Genomic DNA, 24,613 nt, shown 5'->3' with positions numbered 1-24,613 from the left:
ATCCATTTACATAACTCTACGGTAATTATAAAATTCGAAAGTGGAACTAAAGTGTATTAGAAAGTTAATGATTTTATTACAAAGCATCTGGCTAGTATTTTTTTTAGTGTTACGATAAAATTCTGTTCCTTTTGCAGTCTCTTTTGCAAGAGATTTGAGCCTGATCCTGGAAAGGCTTAAGCACTTTAGTGACTTCCAACACAGAGATAATCCCACCAGGAGCCAATACACACACATCATATAAATGGAATCGCTGAGCCAAAGCACTAGGGAGTCAATAGACCTCTCGCTGCCGATTGTAATTAGCTCCAGATCAAGCTAATAAGCAGACACAAACCTATGCGTGAACGGGCCCTTTGCTAGGATACTGACACTCCCAGACCCAATATTTAGGACCATCACCAACTGGTACACCAGCTGATAAACGTCTGCACCCACAAGGCCATCTGAAAGCAAGCAAAGCAAGCCCCCATACATTACCTCTGTGTCCCTCGGCCCAGGATTTGCATCTGGATAGAACTGCGCTGTGAAAATCGATCTGGTCTCATGCATAATTCCCTGCAGGAATAAAAGTGACTCTCTTAGACACCTCCTGACAAGCCAGTGAACAGAAAGCCACACCTTATCCCTGTAAGCACTGAAGGCCAAAGGACTGATGTGTTTCTAGGGGCTGTCAAATTGACACCCATTTCATTCCCAGTCTCTTGCTCTGCTGTTAACCCTTCAGGGTCCGTGCAACCCTCAGTCCTGGGACTGGGCAGAGACAAAAAACATACCTGGCAAGAAAATACCACCTGGGATAAAGCTGTTATGGAATGAATGGTTTTACCATCCCAGGCTGATTGGTTCTGTCATAGAAAATGGATTTTGGTCACACTCTTTATTTCCATAATTCATTTTAAATGCTGACACAGGGCCTTGATCTCTGCCCTCAGTTGGGCAGAGCGATGAAGGGACAAACAACAGTTATGAAGGACCTAAACTGAGTTTAGAGACAGTGTTTGTAGTTTCAGTTGGAGCCAGGAAGAAATGATTTCTCATTTGAGTGGCCTGATAGCACCAAGAAGCATGATCCACTGGGAGACAACCCCATAGATGTCATTGCTCATGGTCCCCAGCTCCATGGCGGTAGAGAAGTTCCTCAAGAGGAAATTCAGGGAAAAGTAGTCCTCATACAACCTGCTTCCCTTTGGAATGGACAAAGGAGCCCAAACAGTCTCACACAGAGCCACAGTGCCATCCAGAGCTTCAGGGTGGGATGTCAGGATAGGACAGGGATGAGAGATGAGCTACTGAACACAACATTTTGGTATGAATTTCTGCTCTCAGAGCAAAGAATTCCATCAGTCTGTCACATTTTCCCTGAATGCCCATGTTCCTTGTAGTTTCATACAAATATATTTTTTAAAATGTTCACTCCATGAAACCTGTGGAAACCTGTGCTGCTGGACAGGAAGCCCTGTCCAGCTGTGATAGGTCAGGTCAGCCACAAGAAATGTATTTTCTTTTTCAAGTAGAGGAATGCAACAGACTGCACACATCAGACTACTCAGCCCTGATCCTCTGTGCATGCTGAACCAACACGGTCCTTGTCCTTCTCCACCTGTGAAGGTTTATGTGACTGTTGCTGCTTTGGGGCTCACAGAAATGGTTTTTAGCTCACATGAAAGAACATCATTCTACTAGATACAGAAGAGTCATGTTCAACCTTATCAACTTTGCCTCCAAATTCCAGCTGAAGCAAAAAACATGAAAGGCCTGGGAATGAACAGGTTTAGTTTGTCAACGCAGTGAAAATAAATTAATTTCAAAAACTGAGCCAAACAGCTGTAAATTATTTTGTATCAATGTTTTGTTTGGTAAAATTTATCTGTTTTGATACCCTTCCGTGTTTAGATATCCTTCCATAAGGATAGAGAAAACAGGAAATGACAAACCAAATTTATTCTAAAATCATCAGATGGGTAGCTCAGAACAGCACTGTTCAATCTGCCAGACTTGATATGGGGCATTCATTCAAAACAAGAGAGAGGCATATTTCCAAGAAGAAAACTGCTTTTGAAAATACCTTCTTTTCACTGATTTAATGATAATTAACAAGATTTCACCAACTTGCACAACACTGGACATCACGGAAAAGATTTGATGTGGGCAGTTACAAGCCTGAGATCTCAAACATGGATGTCAGTTGACATTGGACTTCTATCTTAGATCATGTAAGCTGTTCTCTAGGGGCAGCCCTTCTTTCTCATGACTTTAATCTTTGGACTTCGGAATTATATTTACAATAACAGACCAAATTAGATGGCAACGATACCCCTTCTCTGTGCTGGGCAACACAGAACCAACACAACAAACCGGTGACATGGGCTTGCACTGCTGTGACACAAGGCCTAAGAGAAGGCAGCTAAGTGAACAACACCAGCAGTAGGGAAAAAATGGAAATTAATAAGGCTTCTGTTCAGGGAAATGATAAAGTCACTGCTGCAATCCAGTGCAGCGGGGCTGGTACAGTGGGGTAACAATCTTACCCCGGCTGCAAAGCAGGGCTTCAAGTAGATGGTCAAATCAACAAATTTAGCTTTGATAATGTGAAAGAAAGCTTACAGGAGGCGAAATAGAGGCTTCTCTGTGCAGAGCTCACCTCATTTGTTTGGTCATTGGCATTTACAAAGAGAGGCTTCCAGCCAGGAGGCAGGGCGGAGCTATCGATGGCATAGCCGTGGTTCTGAGCAGTGATGACAGCCTGTCCATTCACTGCATTCAGGACAGGCTGGTTCTGGCCCCTGCAAGAAAAAGGGACCAGAGGACAGAAGTGCCAAAAGTGTTCAAGTGCCGTAATTAGGAGGAGCTGTTAACTGTGGGGCTCTACATAACGGTTTAATAGTAGCAGTAAAATACTTGCAGCCAACCTCAAAATGATAAATCCTAGGAGAAACTTTGCTATTCTTCAGCTTGATAGGGATAAATTACAACAAATACTTTCAAAAAAAAACCACTCAAAAAAGTAGAGCGTGACCTGGCAGTTTAAATTAAAGGCAAGGAGAATGGCTGGAATGAAGGAGCACTGTTATTGAGATGCCAGCCAGTCCTAAGGCACTTCACTGCTGTTCCATAGCCCTTTCCAAAGCTGAGCTGCCCGGGAAGAAGAGCTGCTGCACCTGTTGGCCATCTGCATCTTGTAGGAAGTAGCTCCAGCTGCTATTCCAGTGATTAGATGCCCCATGCTAATTCCAAACAGGGGCTCTGGGCGATTGCTCTCCAGGACCTAAAATAAAAAGGTTTTCAACAGATATTGGAGTGCCTCTGTCCAACAATTCCAGCATAAACCATGCTAGTTCCCTCACAGACTTGGGGAAAAGCTCAATGTCAGAGTGGCAACAGCCTGTGAAGGGAAGTTTCTTCCTTTCCTCTGGTTCAGAGAGAAGCCTCAGAGCCCAGCTTGGTGTCAGACTACTCACAGGGAACAAGCAATGACACTGCATTACAGGCATTTAGTGTGTGACGTTATTCCAACTAGGAGCTCTGAAATCAGTGCTGCTCTTTTCTAAAGTCACAGAGGACCTGAAAGAGCACAGGGTACTTCAAGGCATGGGAATGGTAATTGTGGGCATCATGTTTGCCATGTATTGTTCACCAAGGTCTAGACAGCCTTGTTGTAACTATTGGGCTTGACACAAATCCCACCGGAACAACATGAGGACTATTCCAAGCAGCTGAAATGTCTGAACAACATTTGGCCCAAAACAACCAACTGCTACTTCAAGCACTTGAACAAAGGGCACGTTCAAAAGTATAATCAGCCTACAGGCATTGCACTGTACCTTTCTGACATTCTGAATCACTTCCTGGGCCTTCATGGGATCCCCTGGACCTCCAGAAATTATGAGTCCATCATAATCCATGCCAGTGAAATCATGGTCCCATGGAACCAAATGCACTTCTGCACCTCGCTAAAGAATAAAAAACAAACAAAAAACAAATAAGGGAATAAGAAATGAAGGGAGGAGGGAAACAAATGAATTTTTGTAAGAAGGTTCGTTCTATGCTGTCATGCCCCAGAGCTTGAGTTTGTATTTCAGTCATCAGTTATCTCCTTTGCCCATGATGCAGCTTTTCTGCACTATCTGACCATATTACTTACACAAAACTGGTAGACTTGGCTCCTTTGAGACACCTCAATGTTTGTCAAGTTACTCCAAAATTCATTTATCAGATCAAAACTTACTGATAGAAAGCAAAATAAGTGTGTACGTACACACGTGATGATTGTTTAGTTTTACACAGTGCATTCCTCCTAACTGCTAAATTAGGGCTTCACAGCCTTGTTCTGTGACATGCCAGAAGTGGTCCTACACATCAAAATTGAGACAAACATCCACATTAATTAAAAAATTGAATCAGGGAAGTCCTGTGCATCTAGAGAATAGGAGGACATTGCTTCCTGTCCTCCTCCACGGCTAAAGAAGCAAGAACTGCTACATCACTATACTAAAAACAGGAGAAGCTTTTCAAAGAATTCTAGAATCAAAGAATAACTTGGGATGCATGATCCTCATGAAGTCATCAGGTCCAATCCCTGCTCAAAGCAGGGGTAATTTCCACTTTAAGACAGGTTGCTGAGGGCCTGGGGATGCTGTGTTTTTAATATCTTCAACGATGAACATTCCACAATTACTTTGGGACTGTTTCAACCATTCACCACCACCATCACATTTTTCCCCCCATTTATTTATTTTTAACAATGTTAGGTTGACCTTCATTCATTGTTCTTTGGAGAATTTGTGCCTCCTCTTTTGAAAACTCATCTTTTGGGGTTCTTCCCATGGCTGAGAGGCTGACCTACTGTACAGATCCTCTTCCTTATCCCCTCAATACACTGTACCAAGTGCAGAAAATATCTTCCAGTGCATAAAAATCATCCTAAAAATTGTGCCTCACTTTAGGAGGGCAGCTAATTTAAAATGCATGCATCCAGGTGGAAGGAAGGCTCTTGAGTACAAGGTGAGGCTCTTGCCAAAGCAAAACTAGTGACAAGGGACATCGAGCACTGACCTACCTTTACTAGCAGACGGATAATGTTGTACTTCAACCCACAGTCAACAGCTACAACTTTAATTGGATTCCCTCTGCCATAAACCTTGACTTCCTATAAAAAGACAGACCATGTTGTAAATGACAGATCATGCCCTGTCCCCCAAAAACACAGAGAAGATGGGCAGCAGAACAACTTTTCACCAATGCGCAGCAACTGCTACTTAACAATCAATTTATGTGGAATACTCCAGGAATACTGCAGGCATTAGTGCTTCCTTCATCTTTATGTGGAAGTAGAAGTTAAAATGCTGTTTTATATGCTGCTGATTACGGCAGCAATGCAATTCCTAAGCACTCGCTCATTTCCATAGCTAATGACAAGCTTTTTTCCTGCGTGTCACTCCATCAGCAGTGAAGCAAAAAGCCAGTTCTCACAGATTATTGTAGCCCAAGAGAAACAGGCCAGACACCCAGTGAGAGATTTTCAGTTGAAGTGCAGTCATCCTGCTGATGCCAGTGGTGCGAGGCTGCCTCACACCAGCTACAGATCCATCCCATGAAACACCAGGCCAACCCTCCAGTCCCAGTAAGACCAAAGCACAGCTGGGGACAGCCTGTGAGGGCCCTTCTGTGCATCACGGCACTACAGATCAGGCCAGGCCCACTGAGCATGCCCTATGTTCCTATGGACCTGGCAGCTTCATCTCACAATTCTCCTCTTCCAGCTGCTCTTCCTTAACCCATTCCACAAAATAAATTGCCACCGGTCCCAAATCTGGATCATCATGCTTTGTACACCCAGTTATCTACTAGTCACAGACAGAATGGAAGACAGGGAAATCAAACCGCTATATGTTCTACGGCCTTGACACTGTGCCACTGCAGACTTGCTGCCAGACAGCTCCTGCACTGATGTGAGGTTACTTATGGTCAGCTTCTTTCTGAAGCTTGCTGAATTATTTTACTTGCTACATGACTGCAGGTAGCAGTTATTGATGTTATTCATCAATAAGCAAATAAGGCTGCCTTCTTCCTTCTAAAAACAAACTCTGTGCTTACCTTCAGTTACACTCAGCTTCTGAAGGCTGATATTGACAAATGTATTTTGCCCAAAGTGGCTTTTCTCTTGGGCATCACGGAAAAAAAACAAGTCTTTTTTTTTTTTTTTTCCTTTCATTTTTTTTCTCTTTTAGACTAGTAACTCCCTTTTAATCAGCTTTCCTGGCATCCATATTTCACATCTGGTCCTCCTTATGAAAAGATATTAAAATCCACGTCCAATATGGTTGGTGCAGGGTGACAAACTAAATTTTTTAAAAGGAGAAATATGGCCAGCCAGAAGGAAAGGCATCCCCTCAGCAGATAATTCAAGATGAAGTTTGTTAGCAGAATATTGCAACTCCTCCCCTGTGTGTTACCCTAACTCAGTTCTTGTTTGAACTTTTATCTTTGCAGAGATTGAAATGCAGAGGTTTCTAGTGATGCCTTAGGATTTAGCTTTTATATTTTTCAGATCCTGTACTGCTTTAGTGTATAACTCTAGAACTCCATAGCCTGTCATCTACTATTCTCTCATTTTATTCAGACAAAACAATTCTCTCTAAGCCTGAAACTCAAGGACACCTTACTGTCTCAGGTCCCGAAAAGTTTAAACAAAAGTGACTAGGGGGGAGAAAACTGGGGGTCCATGACTTCATTACCTGAAGCTTTAATTGGAGGATTAACCCTGATATGTAAATGGCCCAAACTTATATGTATATAACAAACTCGTGACCATCATGCATCATGGGTAGCCTCTTGGAGGCTTCTGACTTCCCAAGGTGTACCTATTGAAGGTCTTTAATAAATATCTGCTTTTATCCTTTTAATCTTTAATGGCCTCTGTTCCAGACAGCCACTAAAATGTTTCAGGCATCACTAGAATGCAAGAGTGTGTCCTGTGTGAGGACAGCTCTGATCATCATCAGGAGAGATTTACTTGCACATCGGGAGCAAGGGTGCAAGAGATGGAGTGCAAGGAGCACCTCCATTCACTGAAAGGCTTCAAGCTGCTGCACATGAATCACCAGTGGTCCCTACCCCATCTCTAAGGAGTTACCACTTCCGCTGTGACTCCTGGTGTGTGTGATACAGAAAGGAGACTTTTGTGTGGGAAGGTATCTTGCAGTTCACATTACATAATCAGATGGCAAAGTATCCTACAACCCGTTTTCAGAACGAGCAGAATCATACTGAACCTTGCTAGATTACTTCAGGCTTCTGAAAAAAAGCCATGCCTGACAACTTACAATGGTATCTTCACAGTTACTGATACACAAGAGGATTCAGGTTCCAACAGTCCATAGTGGAACTGTATCACTGCACAGGAATTTCATGGGTCTTCTTCCTGCTGTCCTTCAAGCTTCTGGGTGGTGGGTTTCAAAAATCCCAAGAATATTAAGGTGTTTGGTTCTCACAGAAACAAGCTTAGTGTCCTATGTCAGAGACCCCTAAGAAAAACTCACCGTCCTTTTCAAAAGGGGCTTTTGAAGATCTCCCGATTTCTCACAACATCCATACTTTAAAAAACAACAAAATACTATGAAACAAAGACCTCCTTCAAAGGTTCTCCTTAGCCATTCTCAAGACCAGGGGGAGCTTTGGGGCAACACTGCTTCAAGGTACTTTAATTAACTTTACTTTCAAAACGCTCCCCACTCAAATTAGTTAGCTATGATTTGTTACAATGTTTTCTTCAGCAGCAAGACTGATTTTAGATGCTGCCGTCTCCACAACCCACCTGTCACACTCTGCCCTGAAGAGGCCTGATCTGTCCCCTGCATCTGGCCAAGAGTGTGTTAAGACAGAAACTAGACTCAGAGCTGGATCAGGGAGCTGTTAAAATACATTCCTTCTAAAGCCAGAGGATTTCCATCAACTGTTCACGGCACAGTCCATAAAAAACTCTCCCAGTCTGAAAGGATCATGTGTGAGGGCTGCAAACCAAGAGTCAGGGAGAGGAAAAGCTCCTGCTGGTACTAGTGCTGAGAACAAAAACAGTTCATGGGCCTGCATGTGTGGAGAGGTATGGCCTTTTAGCTTGGACTGGTTAACTATCTCTCATCTGCTCTGCAACCCCAACAATCACATGCACCAAAAAAAACTCCAACAAAAGTGCTAGCAGAATACTGGCATTTTCCACATTGCTTGCCTGGAGAGGCAATGTTAGCAAGCACAGTCTATACACTAGCATTTAATCAAGGTGGCAGGGGGTGGGTAGAATATAATAAGAAAATCAATCACTCCTAGTGTACAATAGATAAGCAGATTCCAGATCGTACTGTATGCTGATTTACATGAAAATCACCATTTGGCAACAGATAGATTATCATGTCCAGTAATTACCAACATTAAACAGCTTACCTCATTTACAGCTTTGTATGTGATGTTGTTTTTTAAGCCTGTAAAATGAAGTTATAAGCATAACGAGACCACTAAAGTGCTGTTAATCTTATTATATCTCCCTTTAAGAAGCTATTTTCAGCATCTTTACAGTAATACTGTCTCAGTAATTGCAGAGTTTAGCATCAGCAATCTTACGTGTTTCTGAGACACTGACTGGAAATGGCTCCACCTGCACCTTGCAATCCGAGATCACAACCTCAGCAAGCAACTGCCATCCCTCTGTGTCAACAAGGCCTGACTCAAAACACAGTGGAGGTGTTGGCACGAGTTGGGGAGATCCCCATGGTGAGATTTGCAAGGCGGCCTTTGTACTGCAATGGCATCCCAGGGTGCCAGTCACTAATGTAAATCCAAGCCTGGATGGAGAGTGCTTCAAACTCCCACTTGCTTGCTGAGCAGTCTGTTCAGGACTGCTTTTCACCCATGCCATGAACACACTGGCTTGCGGGCAGAGCAGTACACAAGCAGCTATTTGCAGAGCTCTTCCAGAGGCTCACTGACCTTGAAGGCGCTGCAAACACCATAGCAAGCATGGAATTTGCAAAAGGACTCATACACTCGGTTTTCGTTTCAGTCAATGGCACTCTTTTTTTCCCCAGTTAAATCCCCAAAGCAGCCACAATTTAAGATGTTGGCCCATGCATTGGAACAAAAATAGTTACTGTTTTTATTACGGGTCTGGTTTCCTACACCCACATGATTTCTAATGTTCTTCTCATCTTGTAGTAGAACATGGTTTGCATGCCCAGCTAACAGAGTAAAAACTTCACTGCTGGGCTGTTCAGATCTATGTGCATAGCCGATAATTCCAGCAATATTAGATGCAAGGGATTCCTAATTTGGTATGGTTTTGACATCTAGAAATCTCTTCTGCAATCACCCCAACAAAATCAAGCCTGAACACTGATTATCAAATGGTACTCTGATGTTTTTGAGAATTTTTTTAAGGAAAGCAACCATTCTTTTTAGTAATTGTTTTTATGTTTGAAAACATCCGCCATATACCAGGTATAACTGTATCCCCAATACTTCTCTGTCTTTGTAACACACAATCCTCTGATCAGAGTGTGGTTCAGATCACACTCAACACAAACCATTTTTTATCTCCAACACTGCACTTAAGGAGCCTCGGGGATACTGAGAAAACAGTCCACCAAAGGTCTAGAAAGGTGCATGGTTTAGAAAACATCTCCAAATTGTTTGTTTAGAGAAACTGGTTGATCCCCAGAGCAAATGAGGAGCAGTTCCTACCTGGAGTGTACAGCCCTAATACTACTGAAGAATTTCTCACCTTTGTTGAAACTTCTGCAATTAAGTTTTGCTTATTTGGGTCTTCAAACTCCACAGGCTGACCTTCAAATTCAATCTTCCCAAGTACCGTGCCCTGTGGAAATACACCAAAAAACAAAGCATGAGAAAAGGAGAAGCTGTGAACATTGGGATGAGGTGTTGACAGGCCCAGCAACAGGAACAGATGTTTAAAGATGGTTTTTCGGCTGTTTATAACCATTTTTAGCATTTTCAGAAGTTTATGAGCCTTCCTTGGTATAAAAAGTCTGTTTAAACCCCTTCACTTGGGGAGAGACATTATCAGCAGTAATATTTGTTAATAGGCAGTCTGGCAGGCTGTGTTGTGACATTAAATTGAGTTGTCTTCCAAGAAGATCAGAATTCAGATCCCCACATAACTGTCATGTAGATCTGGGAGTACTCCACAAAGCGGTTTGAAGATCTTTTGGTTTTGGAAACCCACTGTGAGGCTTTCAGCTGCCTCCCACAGATAGCTACAAGGCAGCAGAACTGGTGTAAGGCAGAGCTATGTAGGAGGCAGGTCAGCCCAGCTGTTTTCTAAATAAGCTGTTAAAAATAAAAATCACCTCTAGCAAGCCCTACTCTATCTTGCTGTTACCACCTGGCAGAAGCTAGGACACTTGTTCTGCCAGCAGAATATCCTTTTTCTCATTGAAGTTCTCAGTGGAAAAAAAATCCCCGCTTTAGCTTTGCCCCACTGCTGGAGTAAGTGGAATTAATCTAGGGTTAACCTCTTCTCAGCATGGGAACAGGGTGTGCAGTACAGAAGTTTTCAAAGATGTAAGGGGAAAGTAAAACAGAGAAAGTCAATGTTTTGTGGTAAATTTATCACATCCCACTTTCACGATCAAACATGTTAAACTCAGCTTGCTCTGTGGATGTTACACCAGTATTCACACCGGGATTGCTCCATGGATTTAGTGATTCTCCTTTGAGATACTTCCCTGCCTTGCCATACCTGAAGTATCCTTGCCATTTCTCTAGGGAAAGCAACAGCCAGTATCTTGCACTGCCATGCACAGTAATAAGGGCAAGTTTTAAGGACAGAGTTTTGCCCCCAACAGTGGCTGACATCCTATGTCTTCTTGAGTAGCACCTTACACTGAAAGCTGCTCCAACCTGCTCCACACAAAGCAGAAGAAGATCATCATCATCATCCTTGACAAATCCTGTTCTTGGAAACGAGGGTCTTGAGTGGTGCTGGAGAGCCACAGTTCTGAGTCCGCCATGCAGTGAGTTCCATAAATGATGATGGCAAACCTCTTAAAGACCTTGTTCTCAGCCAAATGGTGCCCTGCATTTACTTTTAGTCCAGTTTAACAAGTCATTGCTTATTTCTGCATTTAGCATAAGGATGCCCTATTCTCACCCCCAATTTTTATAGAGACAGGGAGTAATAAATACTAAGTAGTTTTTTTTCAACCTGAGAAAACTGGGTGAAGAGTTGAGATTGTGCACTTTTTAAAAAGCCATACACCAATACCACTCAAAGTCATGGTATAATGGGACTCACTACCATACACTGCTAAGTTACAGGACAAACACTGAAAGTATTAATTCAGATAAAAGGAACGGTTATGTCTTAAGAAAGCAGAAAACATGTTGCCATTTTCTGTTGTATTAAACTGTACTTGTATGCCATCTGTAAGGGCAGGACAATGCCAAATCTTCCTACAAGAATTAATTTCTACAAATATTCCTTTATTCAAGCTGGGCCATTCCTGTTTTGTTCTGTGGAATGAAAGTGGGCATAGGGTTGGGCTGCAGACTGAAAATTGATCACCTAAAGAAAAGAGCAGCTTCAAATAATCCATTAGAAAAGAAGAGCCTCCAAGGTAAATTTACATTCAGACTGGCTTTGGTCACCATTTCAGCCAGAGTGAAGTGCACCTTCACATTAACCTTTGCTCCATAACATAGTCCTACCCATGACCTTCAATTGTCACCTCTTGGAAAAGAGAAAAATGTAATGACTATTGAAAATAATAGCAGGCTTCAGCCAAAGAAAAGCAGGTTAGGAATCCATCTTAGATAACTGTAGGCATTCCTTTGTCTCAGAGGAGCAGGAGAATTTCCACTAATCAAAGGTGCCACTGTCTGCAGACGAATACCCACAATATCTCACAGACTTGTTGCTCTCTTTGACTGTTTGTTTGTTAAGATGTGCTTGATAATACCACCTGTTGTGTCTGACACTATCTGAGCCCTTTCATTTACATCACCTTGTGCTGGCTCACTTATGTAAGACAGGAAATCCAGAGCAGAGCCAGGGAGAGGGGAATCTTTGGGATCAGAGCATTGCCCAGCAGTACAGAAGCCTTTGGAAGGGCATTAGGATCTGAGCAGCAGCTGGAGCCAAGGCAGCCCAGCAGCACCATTGCTACTCCCTGTCTGCTGAACTTGGAAAGTTCATACAACTGGATCAAGGGAAGCAGATCATACCTTGTCACGAATTAACTTGGACAACATTCTGGTATCGATCCCATACAGCGCAGGCACCTGAAGAAAACCCAAGGATAAATTAGAGAACAAGCAGCTAAAAAATTGGAAAGAAAATAGCAGCCAGACCAATTTTATGAGAACATGCCACAGAATCACAGAACGGTTTGGTTTGGCAGACACCTTAAAGCTCATCTCATTCCAACCCCGTGCCATGGACAGGGACACCTTCCACAGACCAGGTTGCTCACAGCCCCATCCAGCCTGGCCTTGTGTTAGGAGCTCAGGCTCTCAGCAGCAGTCTTACCAAGGCTGCCTCACTGCAGTTCTTCACTTCTCCTTATTCCCACTCATAAATAGCTGAGTTGTTCAAATCTAGTTTGTGCTCTCAAAAGCAGAAAACAAAGAGCTCATCTTTCCATGCAGGTCAGTTCTCACTGTGGCATTACATCTAGATTGCTCACCTGCTCTTCTTGCAACCACTCTCCCAGGCTCCTAGTAGCCTGCCAGTGGCTGTACTCATTGCTGTAATCCAGCACCAGTAAACCTGAAACCTGTAAAGAGAAGAAACATCATTTTGCACTGTAGGATCACCCTTGTACTTATCTGGTACTTTCAATTTTCACTATTCATTCACAATAAACCATATCATGGACAGACTTCAGGCTAGTTCATGACTGTACCTGGGCACTTTGACCAGGAAATCCACAGAAGAATGTGGCTTGGTAACCAAAGCTGCAAATTGCACTGAGCTGACAAAACACTTCTTGTCAAAAGAAAGAAAATGGAAATTTAAGACAAAACAAAATGTTCTATTTTGATGGGGTTTTTTAATAAGAAAACTTTTCACTTTTAAGTAACGTTTCATTTCAAAAGTCAGCTCCATTTTTCAGTGGAGTTAGTGTATAAAACAGACATTTTGCTTCAGAACAGATATTTCCAGAAGGCACATGGCTTAGTACAGAAATCAAATGGAGTAATTTTTGCCACCATTCCTACAAAGGACAATATCCAGAAGAAGAAAAAGAAATGTTGAGTATCACTGATTCCTTCTCCGAGGGAGCCGGTAAACTCCTACACACTCAGACTGCTGGCCACAACTCTTTGATCGGCACTGCTTCTCCCACTATTACCTTGACCCCATCAGACTCCAGAAATCTCCTGAGGCCCATTTCATCCAAAGCAGCCGTGTCAGGCACTCCACCATTCCCAACTATGGGGTTAGCCAGGGTAAGAATCTGTCCTTTGTAGCTGGGATCTGTCAAGGCTTCGGTGTATCTAGGTGAGGAAACAGTAGAAGAAAAGTACATTGTTCTGGAGTCAAAAGGAAAACAAAATACCCAGTGAAAACAAGACAGGTCTGAATTCCCATATGACAAAAAACCAGAAATGGTATTCACGTGAAGATATGCTCAGAATGAAAGCAAACACATCTGTGAATATGCCCTGACTTTGCCATTTGTGGATAAACATTTGACATGGAGAACAAGGAAAGACTTTGGCTTCTCATGTTTCATTTAAGAAAAGCACAGAAGCTATCAACAAACTCAGAGTCCTATGATTTAACATGAGAAACAAGTACAGAAAGGGCAGGGAGATCTCCGTATAGCTTGGCCTGGCCTCTCCCTGGGCACACCCCTGGGCAGTTCTCTGCCCTTGCTGTGCCCTGCCCTCCACCTGCTGTAAGAGCTTTCCCTCTCAGAGGCATCAGAAGGCTCCAAGTGAAAAGCCAGCAGACAACAGAGCTGTTTGCCCAGGCTTTGTCCCTTCCACACTCTGGAGCTTGCACATCTTGGGATGTTCAGGACTGTAACTGCTCTATTGGGGGAGGACATAGACAAGTCCTTGGGATTCCTCATCACTGCTCTGGGTCCTTCTCTCCCAGCTGCTCTCTGAACAAACCCTGCCATGGTCCCGCTTGTGTAGTTTCTCCCAGCAGAGGCCTGGTGTCTCTTCTAGGCAATCTTCACGTTCCCACCCACAGAACACCATTCATTTCACCTGACATTACTCTTAAGTGCTTGGAAGCTAGTTTGTGCAGCCATGAAGAAGGGAAGTTGAAGCCAATGCTTTGGGATTCAGCATTCCAGCCCTGGTCACAAGGCCCAGAGCATGTCCTGTGTTTAGCCCAGGCAGAAGCCTGGCAGCTTGTTTAGCACCTGCCTGAATGCCCTTCTCAGCAAGGACAGATCTAAAAGCACATTCAAACATTCTTCTGCAGCAGAGGACCAAACCTAGGATTCCACAAAGTATCATCTCTGGACCTGGATCCAGCATCACCTTCAACCACATACAGGGGGACAAGGTAAATATGGTCTATATGCTCCTATTCTCCAGCTTCAAATTAACAGACTCTCTGTCACTTTCTCCCTTACACTGTAGAACACTGTTGCAAATATCCCTCAAACAATTCCAATTTCAACCCCAAACCAGCTGCAATTTAGCAACAGATGAAAGTTATCCCCATGAATATTGAGCCAAACGCATAAAGACACTTCAGGATGAATCAGCCCTATACAGAATATAATTTATTATTATCATTATTGTTTAAACAATGCTAATTGGCAACTCCAGCCATCTACCACATATCAGCAAGTCACAAAAGACATTTTTATGGAACACTAGACTTACTGCGGGAAGATTAATTGTCAAACATTGGGACGCTCTTCCCAAAAGCGGGACTGGTTGTCGGCAGATACAGACAACGCAGCACGCCAGCCAGCTCCGAGAAATGACAGGTCGAATAAACAATAGTCAGGAAATATTTTCAGCTAAGCCTCTCCTGATGTTCAAATCTATATTTGCTGCTGCAGGTAGGCAATCACACAAAGTGCAGTGTGATCCCACAACTGCAGTGGTACCAGGCACTCGGCCCGTGCAGGCCTGGCATTGTTCTCCCCTTCCAAGCTAATTGGTTGTGCCTCCAAAAGACTCCTTGTCACTGACAAAGCTAATGTGATTAATCTTTGCATGTCATTTGTAATCAGGAAACAAGGACAGAGAGCCGCTGGGTCTGGGTGAGGTGTGCAGAGCTCGGACAATACCCTTTAAGCAGGAACAATGGTGTGTGGAGCACAGGGGAGCAGATGGAAACACCAGCTCCAAACGTGCTGCAAGGTCTAATCCTTGCTGTGCCTGCCCAAAGGTCTGCCTGATTTCAGTAAACTCCTGTCAACTCATTCTCTCGCTAGAATATCATGGGAAACACATTTATTAGAGGTAAACACCTTTATGGAGCCATTTCAAACGTGGGACATTTTATGGGTTGTACCTCTTCTTTGTTAATTGGAAATCTCTTCTTTTTGTTCCTTTACCAAACAGATGGCTGCAACAGTATGTTTTTTTCAGCAAATGCTTCTGAAAAGTTAATCCTTGTGCTTTCCTATCAAAAATTCAACATTTCACCCCCAAAGGAGTGCTCTCAGCCTTTTATTCCAGAGTAATATGTCAATATTTCAGCAAGCTTCAGCTACTTCAAGCCTGAGAGCTGTATGCACATAAAGTGCTTTACTTCCCATTTCTGTAACATGAATCAGAATGTGGGAGTCCAGATGAGGAGACACTGCAGAGCAGCCTATTAATCACCCCAGGACAGATCCCATGCTGGCCCCACTCAGCACCTAGAAACACCCACTCCACAGAAAGCGGGTCTGAGGCTTTCCAGCACCCCTGCACAAACCTCTGGCCCCCTATCATAACAAAGTGCTCGTGCCCCAGCAGCCTGGGCACCTCCTTCACCCTGGCACAGCCCCTTGCTGTGTCAGGGAGAAGGGACAGCTGGGCTCCTCTGGATACACAGATCCTGAGCTCTGAAGCAGATCAGAAGCAGGAGGTATAGCTACAGGCTTCCTTTCAATGGACAGCAGCTCCAGGACTGGTAGGAAATCTGTCACTTATGTTCTGCAACAATGCTGCAAATTCTTGTCTTCTATTTCTCCAAATCAATCAGGTCATGTTCTGTGTAGGGGGCTCTGAAGATACCACCTTACATTTTGTATGTTTTCTCCATGCCCATATGCTCCCTAGCACAGAAGAGATCTCAGCCACAGCATTCTCTCCAAATGATTAGACAATGAACAAACACAACTTCTACTGTCACAGTAACAGGTGGAGAGGAAATTAATCCTTCAGGTCCTCCTTGACTTTTGTGATATGCCAAGATTTATGGCCCATAATCTATAAATGAGAAGAGAACTCTGGTGCCCTCCATCATTCTGATCTATATTAAACAGTGGCTTCTTGGCAGGTATATTAACACAGCCAGTAATTAGTGCTGTTGAAATGCTTAAATAATTGTCTCCTAATGCAAAACTGCAAGCTGATTCCCCTCAGCAGCAATTTAACATTTTCACCGATGATATAATTTAAAAACTCATCCTGTGAATACTGAGATCTCCAAAGGAGAGCAGAATTTGGGGAACACAGGGCAGATGAGCAAAAACAGCTATGAGCAGCTGCAGAAGAAGCTCAAGCATCAACCACTTCAGAGATGTCTTATCTCCTCAAGGACATGTCCCTGCCCTTACCAAAAGCTGCATTCCTCTGGCCAGATTCCCTCTGCTCAAGCAGTCCAGCAAAAGCACCAGCAGCCATGCACCAACCTAAGCCAGCCAAGGGCTTCTACCACTCAAGAGGACAGAGAATCCTGCTAGGTTAGGCATGAATCTGATCCTGCCCTTTAGCTGGAAAGGTCACAGGATGAAAAGCATCCTCACCTGTGGTACAAGCCAACAAGTTACAAAAGAGACAGGTCATAAAAGGTGACCCCCCTCGGGGTTTAAAAATTTTGCACTTGGAAGTACCATTACCAAGAAGGCTACAGATGCCTCAAACCTCTATAGCTGATCTGGGCACTGGAGGGGGAACAGACAGCTTCTCTGCTCTGACTCAGCAATTCAGTGGGAAGTGATCAGAACCCTATGTATCTCATTATCATCATTAGACTAGTGTCTAAAGGTGCTTATCACTACAAATGTTTGGTACAACAGGTCTGCCTGAGACACCTTCATCAATTTTCTCTCTCTCTGTACCCCTGGACTATAATGTAGCCTTATATAGAAAACTACCTGCTTGGATCGGGACCCTAGGAGCTTAGAAAAAGCAGCTTTCACACTTCAACAAGCTTCCAAAGAAGTATTGATGCTTATATGCCATTTGCTGCTGCCTTACCCAGTGAGCCCCGTGTTGAAAACGACTTCCCCTGCTGCGGAGGACGGATAGCCAAAAGAATAGCCTTTCATCTTCATCCCATCTTCCAGCACCAAGTTTGCTGTCTGCACCTGGAGAAAGGCACATGAAGAGACTCGAGCACAGGAGAAAAGGCTTGATGTTTATACAGGTGACACCTAGGATAGCCGCCTTGCATGCCTAACACTGTGAGTGTTCCTGCCCTTCTCCCACTCCCAGCTGCCAAGACACCAACCCTTTTACCAGTCTGAAGCCATTTTTCTTTCTAACACTTAGGAAACATTGTTATCCTAATGAGCTGGCAAACCTCACTGCAAGCAGAGCATGTGCTGCTGTTACTGTGGGATTACCCTTCCCTATCCCTTAGTGCATTTTTTCCACATATGACATCTTGGATTTACCAACATCGGAATCCTGTAGGAAAAGGATCACTTGCCTCCTCAATGTTTGCTCAAGGCCTGCTGCTGACTCTGCTGGCTCTCATCCAGCTCTGACCTTGATAGGTGCTTAACTTCTGGTGCAACCACACAGCAATGCCACTAAAAATAAGTGTGTATTTAGCTGAACTGGTGTCAGACAGCAAAATTCGAATTACCAGTCTCTTCTGCTGTAGGACACCAGACCAGAGGAACTCATGCATCAGATGGATGCCCATGGTCTCAGTTACCTCAGGGATAGGCATAAATTGTCCTGGAAGAAGCAGCTATGAAACAGCCTAGAGGAAACCCTACCACTTCCAGAGAGTGTCTAGCAGAACTGAGTCCCACATTAACTGTGGGATCCCTTAGAGGCTTCATCACTATTTTACAGCAATGGGACAGAGTGAGTTTTACAGAAGTCCTTAAGAAATTCATTGTCACAACTGGGTCTCTGCAGATATAAGACTAATGTACCACACTCTTTGGCCCCACTTGGAAACAAAACCTTTCTTACCCTGTCCAGGGACTGCATGGGAAACCACCAGAGAACTCTACCTTCTAATAAATAAACAATGACTACATGCACAGCAGAAATGACAGAATGAATTGGGAGATTCCCTCTGACAGCAGGATCACTGGTGACATGCAGAGGTAGAGTAAGCAAAGTTGTAAACAGATTTGCCAATGAAATCCTAGGTTTAAAAGAATCTGGACGATGAACTTTCATGACCCTGAAAAACCTCCACTTCTGGAAGGCAAGCACAGCTGTCTCCTAGGCACAGGCAGAGTGACCAACAGTGCAAAAATCCCCGTGGTCTGTGCCACAGGAAATGTGCCACATATGTCCACAGGAAGCAGCTCTCACCACGATTTAGCTTCATATTGGTTTCTTTTACAGAACTATTCCTCTTACTGGGATTTTTAAAAGAAAAATCAAAATCAATTTGCTGCAGAAAGGAGCTGGAGAGCTACTTTCCATTAGTTGTAAATCAGATGAACAATCACAGCAAGGAAAATTTCATTCTCAGTATTGAATATTTTGTAACCATCATGACAAACATTCATTTAGAGCCCCTCTGTAGTTACAAATACCACACAGATCAATTACTAATGTACTGCAAAATACACTAAAAATCAAACTGCACTGCCAAGTAATTGAATTCTGTGCATCTGGGATGCTTTTAGCCTGGCCATGTTTTCCTCAATAATGTCAAACACCCAGTCATTCTCCACAGATTTAGCCCTAAGTTTTGGAACCTTCCCACACCGTCGGACAGTTTTGTCAGCAACACCAAAATTTCCTCCCTCCCCAGTTATAAACAGATTTTTTTGTGGCTAAATCCTCAAGGTTTAGTCCAAATTAAAATGGCAGGTTTTAGCTGGTGGGCTCCCTCGTGCCTTTCACTGCAAAGAACTGCCAGACACTCAAAGCACAGCACAGAGGCGGTGTGGGTGCCTCCAACTGCAGTTTGGACAGGACCTCTGCCCTTTCTAAAGCCTGGTGAAAGCCCAACGTACTCTGCCCACATTGGGACACTGACTGCTGGGTACAGTTTCTCCCAGTCTTGGTGTTAAAGGCTGGATCCCTTCCCCCAGCAAGCCACAGACTGGAGTCCACACAAACAGCAACTCCACTTCATGTCCCACCACGGGGCACATGCTGGGGCAATTGCCTGAACTGTGGTCCTGACTGCCACCAACCCTGGCAGAATCCTTCAGGAAACAAAGTCCAAAACAGTGGAATGACCAGAAAATTTAAGATCGTTCAAGTGCCGAAAGCCAAACCCCAGAGTAATCACTGTGAGCTTCAGAGCCTCACCCTCACTTGACACTTGTCACCTCACTTGACAGGGATCTGCATGGCCTTCCTCCCACCACACCCACCTCCTTTCTATACCAGACAGCACAGAAATCATTTCTGTTGAACAGAAGTCCTCATTATACTATTAGAGCCCCTACACAGTGCTCAAGTAATGCAGAAAAATGTCTCTGAGCAGCCATAACCTGCCTGCAAGTTTAGCTATAGCAGGGGATAGATGCTCAAATGTTTCCTCCCTTCCTTGATTTATTACTCTTAATTAAGTGGTTGGTTCACTGAGCATTCTCAAAGCAATTATTCTTGCTTACATTTCCAGTGGAGGTGTTACCATATCCCTAAGCTCCCAGCCTACCTTGTTTTTTCAGTTTTGTTTTTAAGGTGAAAAGTGATTTACAGGCTATAAAGAAAGCCTCTTGGCTCAATCAGGGATCAGGTGGGAGAAAGATTTACTTTCAAAAAAAAGAACAAGCAAGAAATAAACAACACCCCAGAGCTTCCATGAGGTCCTTTTGTCTTCACCTTTCCCAAAAGCATCCCCACACAGCCTCAGATAAATCTCTGTTGTAATCTCAACTAAACTGTTTCTGCCACACACCCCCAACATAAGATATGCCACTTGCAATCTGATTTCTTCTTCCTACACATCAGTAGCTTCACCTTTAGCAGAGGGCCCTGTGCTCTAGAGAGGCTGCAATACTCTCCAAGAGCTTTGAGGATGAAGATGGCTAACAGAAAGGGTCATGCTGTTGATGTGTTGACAGATTTTGTCTATTTTCTTAAAGCAGCTTGAAAAGTCAGCTGGTTCAGGTCCCACTTCACTAAGCACTTCACACATCAAGTAAAGAAAGCACTTAAGAAGTTAAAAGAAAAAAATAAACCTAAACCCAGTAAGAAAGTAAGAAAGCAGATGAAATTAATTCCAGTTAGTTCCCTGCTGTAGCAGCCCTTCCCATTTAAAAAGTGGATTATAAAGATCTGCAAAATCTCAAAAGATCTACAGTACAATTCCACACAACACAACAGTCTCTTGCCACATTCCTTGGCTCACATCTGGCTGGCTACAGAACAGGTGACATATCAGAAGCAGAGAAGAATCCAAAAGCTCCAAGATTCCTTCTACAATAAAAAGCTGGTGCCAGGTCTGAGCTACATTTCACTCTTCCGAGACCAAATAGCTAGTAACAAAGTAGTAGCTTTCTCTTTGACAGAAAAATCAAACTAATTCTTACTCGTCTTGTGTGTACTATGCCTTAACAGGCTGGAAGTCTATCTGGACATGGCTAACAATCAAGACTTTCTTTGCCTACCCTGTGTACATACGCCTATATCTATCTGATTTTGCTCTGGCACATTTGTTTCTGGCTAACACTGAGAGAAGGGCAAGAAAAAAGAATTAGTTAAGGTGAGTGTATTGGGATACACCAAAGAAGCTTCACACTTAGGATATTTTTTGGGGAGAAACACTGGGTTAATTCCTTTATCATCCAAGACAAACCCAAAGAAAAGCAACACAGGTACCGTGGTAGAAAAGTCACAGCTCCTACAATGTGAACTCTTCTCAAGGCTGTTCACAGCAGTGCCACAAATATTTGTCCATCACAAAACTCAAAAGAGTGAACCAAGCCAGATGAAGCACCTGGCACAAGTCAATGAGCACCCCTTTCTGCCCCTCACCAGGAGCAGTTCACTAAGTTTCCCCATCTCTATGGGAACGGGCCCCATTTTAGATCCTCTTCACCTCCAAAACTAGGGAAGGAATACCTTGTGACTCACCTTTAACTTCCTCACCCATCTCTCCACTCTCCCTGCACTCACTGTCCCATTTCTTTCCACCTCCCTCAAATACATTTGAAGAGTCCTTTCACAGTAATCTGAAACAGCTTCTAAAGCCAGCACTCTACAAAATTCTCATCTCCCTCTCGCATCTGACTACATTTTTAGCTCATTCCTGGTGGTTTTTATAGCTCTCCCAAACCTCTCCTTACTGAGCCAGCTATACTGTTACAAGCCACCTATTTATTGCTCCTACTACCTTTACATGCCCATTTAATTACATTGGCCTCAGAAGAGCATTAAACAAGAGCTTCAAACCGCAGTCTCTCTGCCTACCCCCGGATTTTTAACAGTCTTGATTAACCTGAAACCAGGGATGCTGAACACCCCTACTGAGAGCCCTGAGAGGTACTCTCTGCTCTCTGCCCCTCCTTCACTCATGGATGCCTATCTCTTCCTCAGAATGGAAGGGGGAGATGTAATAGAGAAATATGGACCCATGAGTCCCCACATCTAATGCTACTCACCTACAATGGTGTTTCCCCACACAGCATGGGTTTAACTGGACAGAATATAGACTTGAGAGAAGCATTATTAGGCAGTCTTCTAAAACTACCACCTCTTCCTCATGCTGTCTGATACTTAACTTCTATATAGGTTAGCTGTTTTCATTGCATTTTGTTATGCTTCCTAAAATAGCCCAGCGAGAAAACGCAATTAAAGGCAACTAAATGCTCATTTCAGCCTGCAATAATGGAAGAATGAGGCCATTACCTAATACTGCCATTAATCCACACACAGCATCATGGATCATAGAATGTCCTGAGTTGGAAAGGATCCACAAGGCTCATCAATTTCATCCAATTCCTGTTCCTGCACAGGACAACCCCAAGAATCCCACCATTTGTCTGAGAGTATTGTCCAAACATTTATTGAATTCTAGCATGCTTGGGGTCATGACTTTAATTATGTTGCATTTCAGTCTTTCCTCAAATTTCTCATAAATACCCTTTACCTCTAATGCTGGTTGGAACACCAAACCCAGCCACAGGGCCACTGTTTGGTCACTTGCCTCACAACTAGACTTAACTTCCACACTCAGATGCAAAGAAACGGGGAACTCACATGCCGAAGGAAGGCAAATAAACAGGAACACTTCTTGCTTCATCTTAAATTCCTCTGCAGAGGAATGTTTGTTTTAAAAGTATCATAGTCTCACAGAATCATAGAATAGTTTGGGTTGGAAGGGACCTTAAAGATCACAGTGTTCCAATCCCTTGCCATGAGCAGAGACATCTTCCACTGGAAGGATGCTCAGAGCCTGTCCAACCCGGCCTTGAACACCTCCAGGGATGTGGCAGCCTCAGCTTCTCTGGGCAGCCTGTTTCTAGTACCTCACCACCTTCACAGTAAAGAATGTTTTGCTAATATCAAATGTAATCATTCTCTGTCAGTTTGAATCCATTCCCCCTTTGTCCTCTCAAGTAAGGGGTCTATTGCAAGGAGCTCAGAGAACTGCTGAAAAATGAGTGGCTGTGGGACTGGTTAGAGAAACCCACCCTAGCCCTCAGTGGACAGAAATGATACTGCTCAGCCCTCTAGACCACCCTGCCAGGCAAGGCAGCACCTGCAGTCCAAGCCTCTCAATGCTCTTCCCTACCACTCTCTGAAACACCACTGCTCCGGCTGCTAATTCTATTGCACTGTTCATTCAACACAACACCGCTGCAAAAGTGCATGCTGACAGATGCCACAGCACTTCAGTGCTACAGAAGTCCCACAGAAAGCCCCATTTCACCCGTTTACTCCAGCTCCTGTAATAAAGAGCACTAGAAAGCTGGGGAAATCAACTGAGTGGTCCAGCCCCAGTAAATCAAGAGCTGAGACACTGATGCATTCACAAAAGTTGTCTACCTCTCCAATTAATCTCAGAGCCAGTATAGTTTCTAATATACTGAAAATGGATTCTGTATGGATTCAACGGGATTAATTGCATGCCTCAAGTGATGCATGATTTTAAATATTCAGCCAATTCATTCTCATACGGACTAAAAGATCTGTTCCGTTAGCTATCAGTCCTATAGAAGGGTGAGGTGTCTCTAAAGAAAATACCATATAATAATTAACTGAAACCCTGAACTTCCACCTTTAGGAGTAATTTACCCTATAACTTCCATTCCAGACTAGACAAAAAGTATGTTTGCTTAGCTAATAAAACCATTTAGACAAGCAACTGCCTTCTCTAGGGTTCAGACAAATTTCCTCTGGTTCATGTCTCCAGGTAAGCCCTGTTATCTGCAGCAAGTTATCTCTGCCTGTCAAACACATCTATTAAACAACAGTATTCAGTCACTATTACCTTAATGCTCAACAGTCTGGTACCTGTCCTTGAGAAACTCCAGTGATCAGCAGACACATTGCAAAACTTCAATCTGCCTTTCAAAGTCTTCGCCACTTTGCAAGCTGTCAAAATTCTCGTCATCTTGAAAGCTGCCGACGGGTAACTAAAGTTTAAAGAACAAAAGATAAAACAAAAATCTGCTTGTACGTATTTCTTCAAGATTTGGTGACAGTATACTCCTGTAGATGACAGGGAGAGAGAAGAGAGGCACAGCAGGCGCACTGAACTGACTGTACAGCACTGCACTCCACCTCCCCATTTATTCTGCCATTAAAAGCCCCAGGTGCAGCCCCACCTCCTCCCACCCCTCCTCACAGGGGTGGCTTGCTTAGGCACCCTTGCAACACTTCTCCTCAGGCTGGTCTCTGAGCACTCTCACAGGGGTTTTAACACAGGCCAGATATCATCTGGAAGACAGCAAAGCCTGAAAGAGAAATCACCCTGAGAATACAAGAGCATGCAGTGGCAGGATGAGGGGCAGTGGGCTCCAGCTGCAAGACAGTGGCTTTGGATTAAATATTAGGAAGGAATTCTTCCCTGTGAGGGCGCCAAGGCCCTGGCACAGGGTGCCCAGAGAAGCTGTGACTGCCCCATCCCTGGAAGTGTTACAGGCCACACTGGACAGGGCTTGGAGCAATGTGGCCTAGTGGAAGGTGTCCCTGCCTGTGGCAGGGGGTGGAACTGGATGATCTTCAACATCCCCTTCCAACCCAAACCGTTTTATGGTTCTGAACAGCACAGGGGCCAGGCTGTTCACAGTGTGGCTTTGAGAGCTCTCCAACA

At 43.8% G+C, this 24,613-nt stretch overlaps 1 protein-coding gene across 1 annotated transcript in view; it reads right to left on the bottom strand.

Annotated features, from left to right (window-relative positions):
• Positions 1-24,613, bottom strand: part of CPS1 (carbamoyl-phosphate synthase 1) — a 92,655-nt gene that overhangs the window by 67,889 nt on the left and 153 nt on the right. Inside the window, exons 2-12 of the mRNA XM_040069433.2 lie at positions 23,789-23,933; positions 17,401-17,510; positions 13,365-13,509; positions 12,696-12,785; positions 12,235-12,291; positions 9,773-9,865; positions 5,060-5,149; positions 3,825-3,953; positions 3,162-3,268; positions 2,645-2,786; positions 481-558 (exon numbers count right to left, since the gene is read on the bottom strand). Coding sequence (XP_039925367.1) covers positions 481-558; positions 2,645-2,786; positions 3,162-3,268; positions 3,825-3,953; positions 5,060-5,149; positions 9,773-9,865; positions 12,235-12,291; positions 12,696-12,785; positions 13,365-13,509; positions 17,401-17,510; positions 23,789-23,911 — 1,164 coding nt within the window. The 5' untranslated portion in view covers positions 23,912-23,933. The remainder of the gene's footprint in view (positions 1-480; positions 559-2,644; positions 2,787-3,161; positions 3,269-3,824; positions 3,954-5,059; positions 5,150-9,772; positions 9,866-12,234; positions 12,292-12,695; positions 12,786-13,364; positions 13,510-17,400; positions 17,511-23,788; positions 23,934-24,613) is intronic.

The sequence above is a fragment of the Hirundo rustica genome, chromosome 7, assembly GCF_015227805.2.
Source record: "Hirundo rustica isolate bHirRus1 chromosome 7, bHirRus1.pri.v3, whole genome shotgun sequence".
In the NCBI taxonomy this organism is placed as follows: domain Eukaryota; kingdom Metazoa; phylum Chordata; class Aves; order Passeriformes; family Hirundinidae; genus Hirundo; species Hirundo rustica.
Note: the sequence above shows the minus strand (reverse complement) of the source record. Positions and strands in the feature narration are given on the sequence as shown.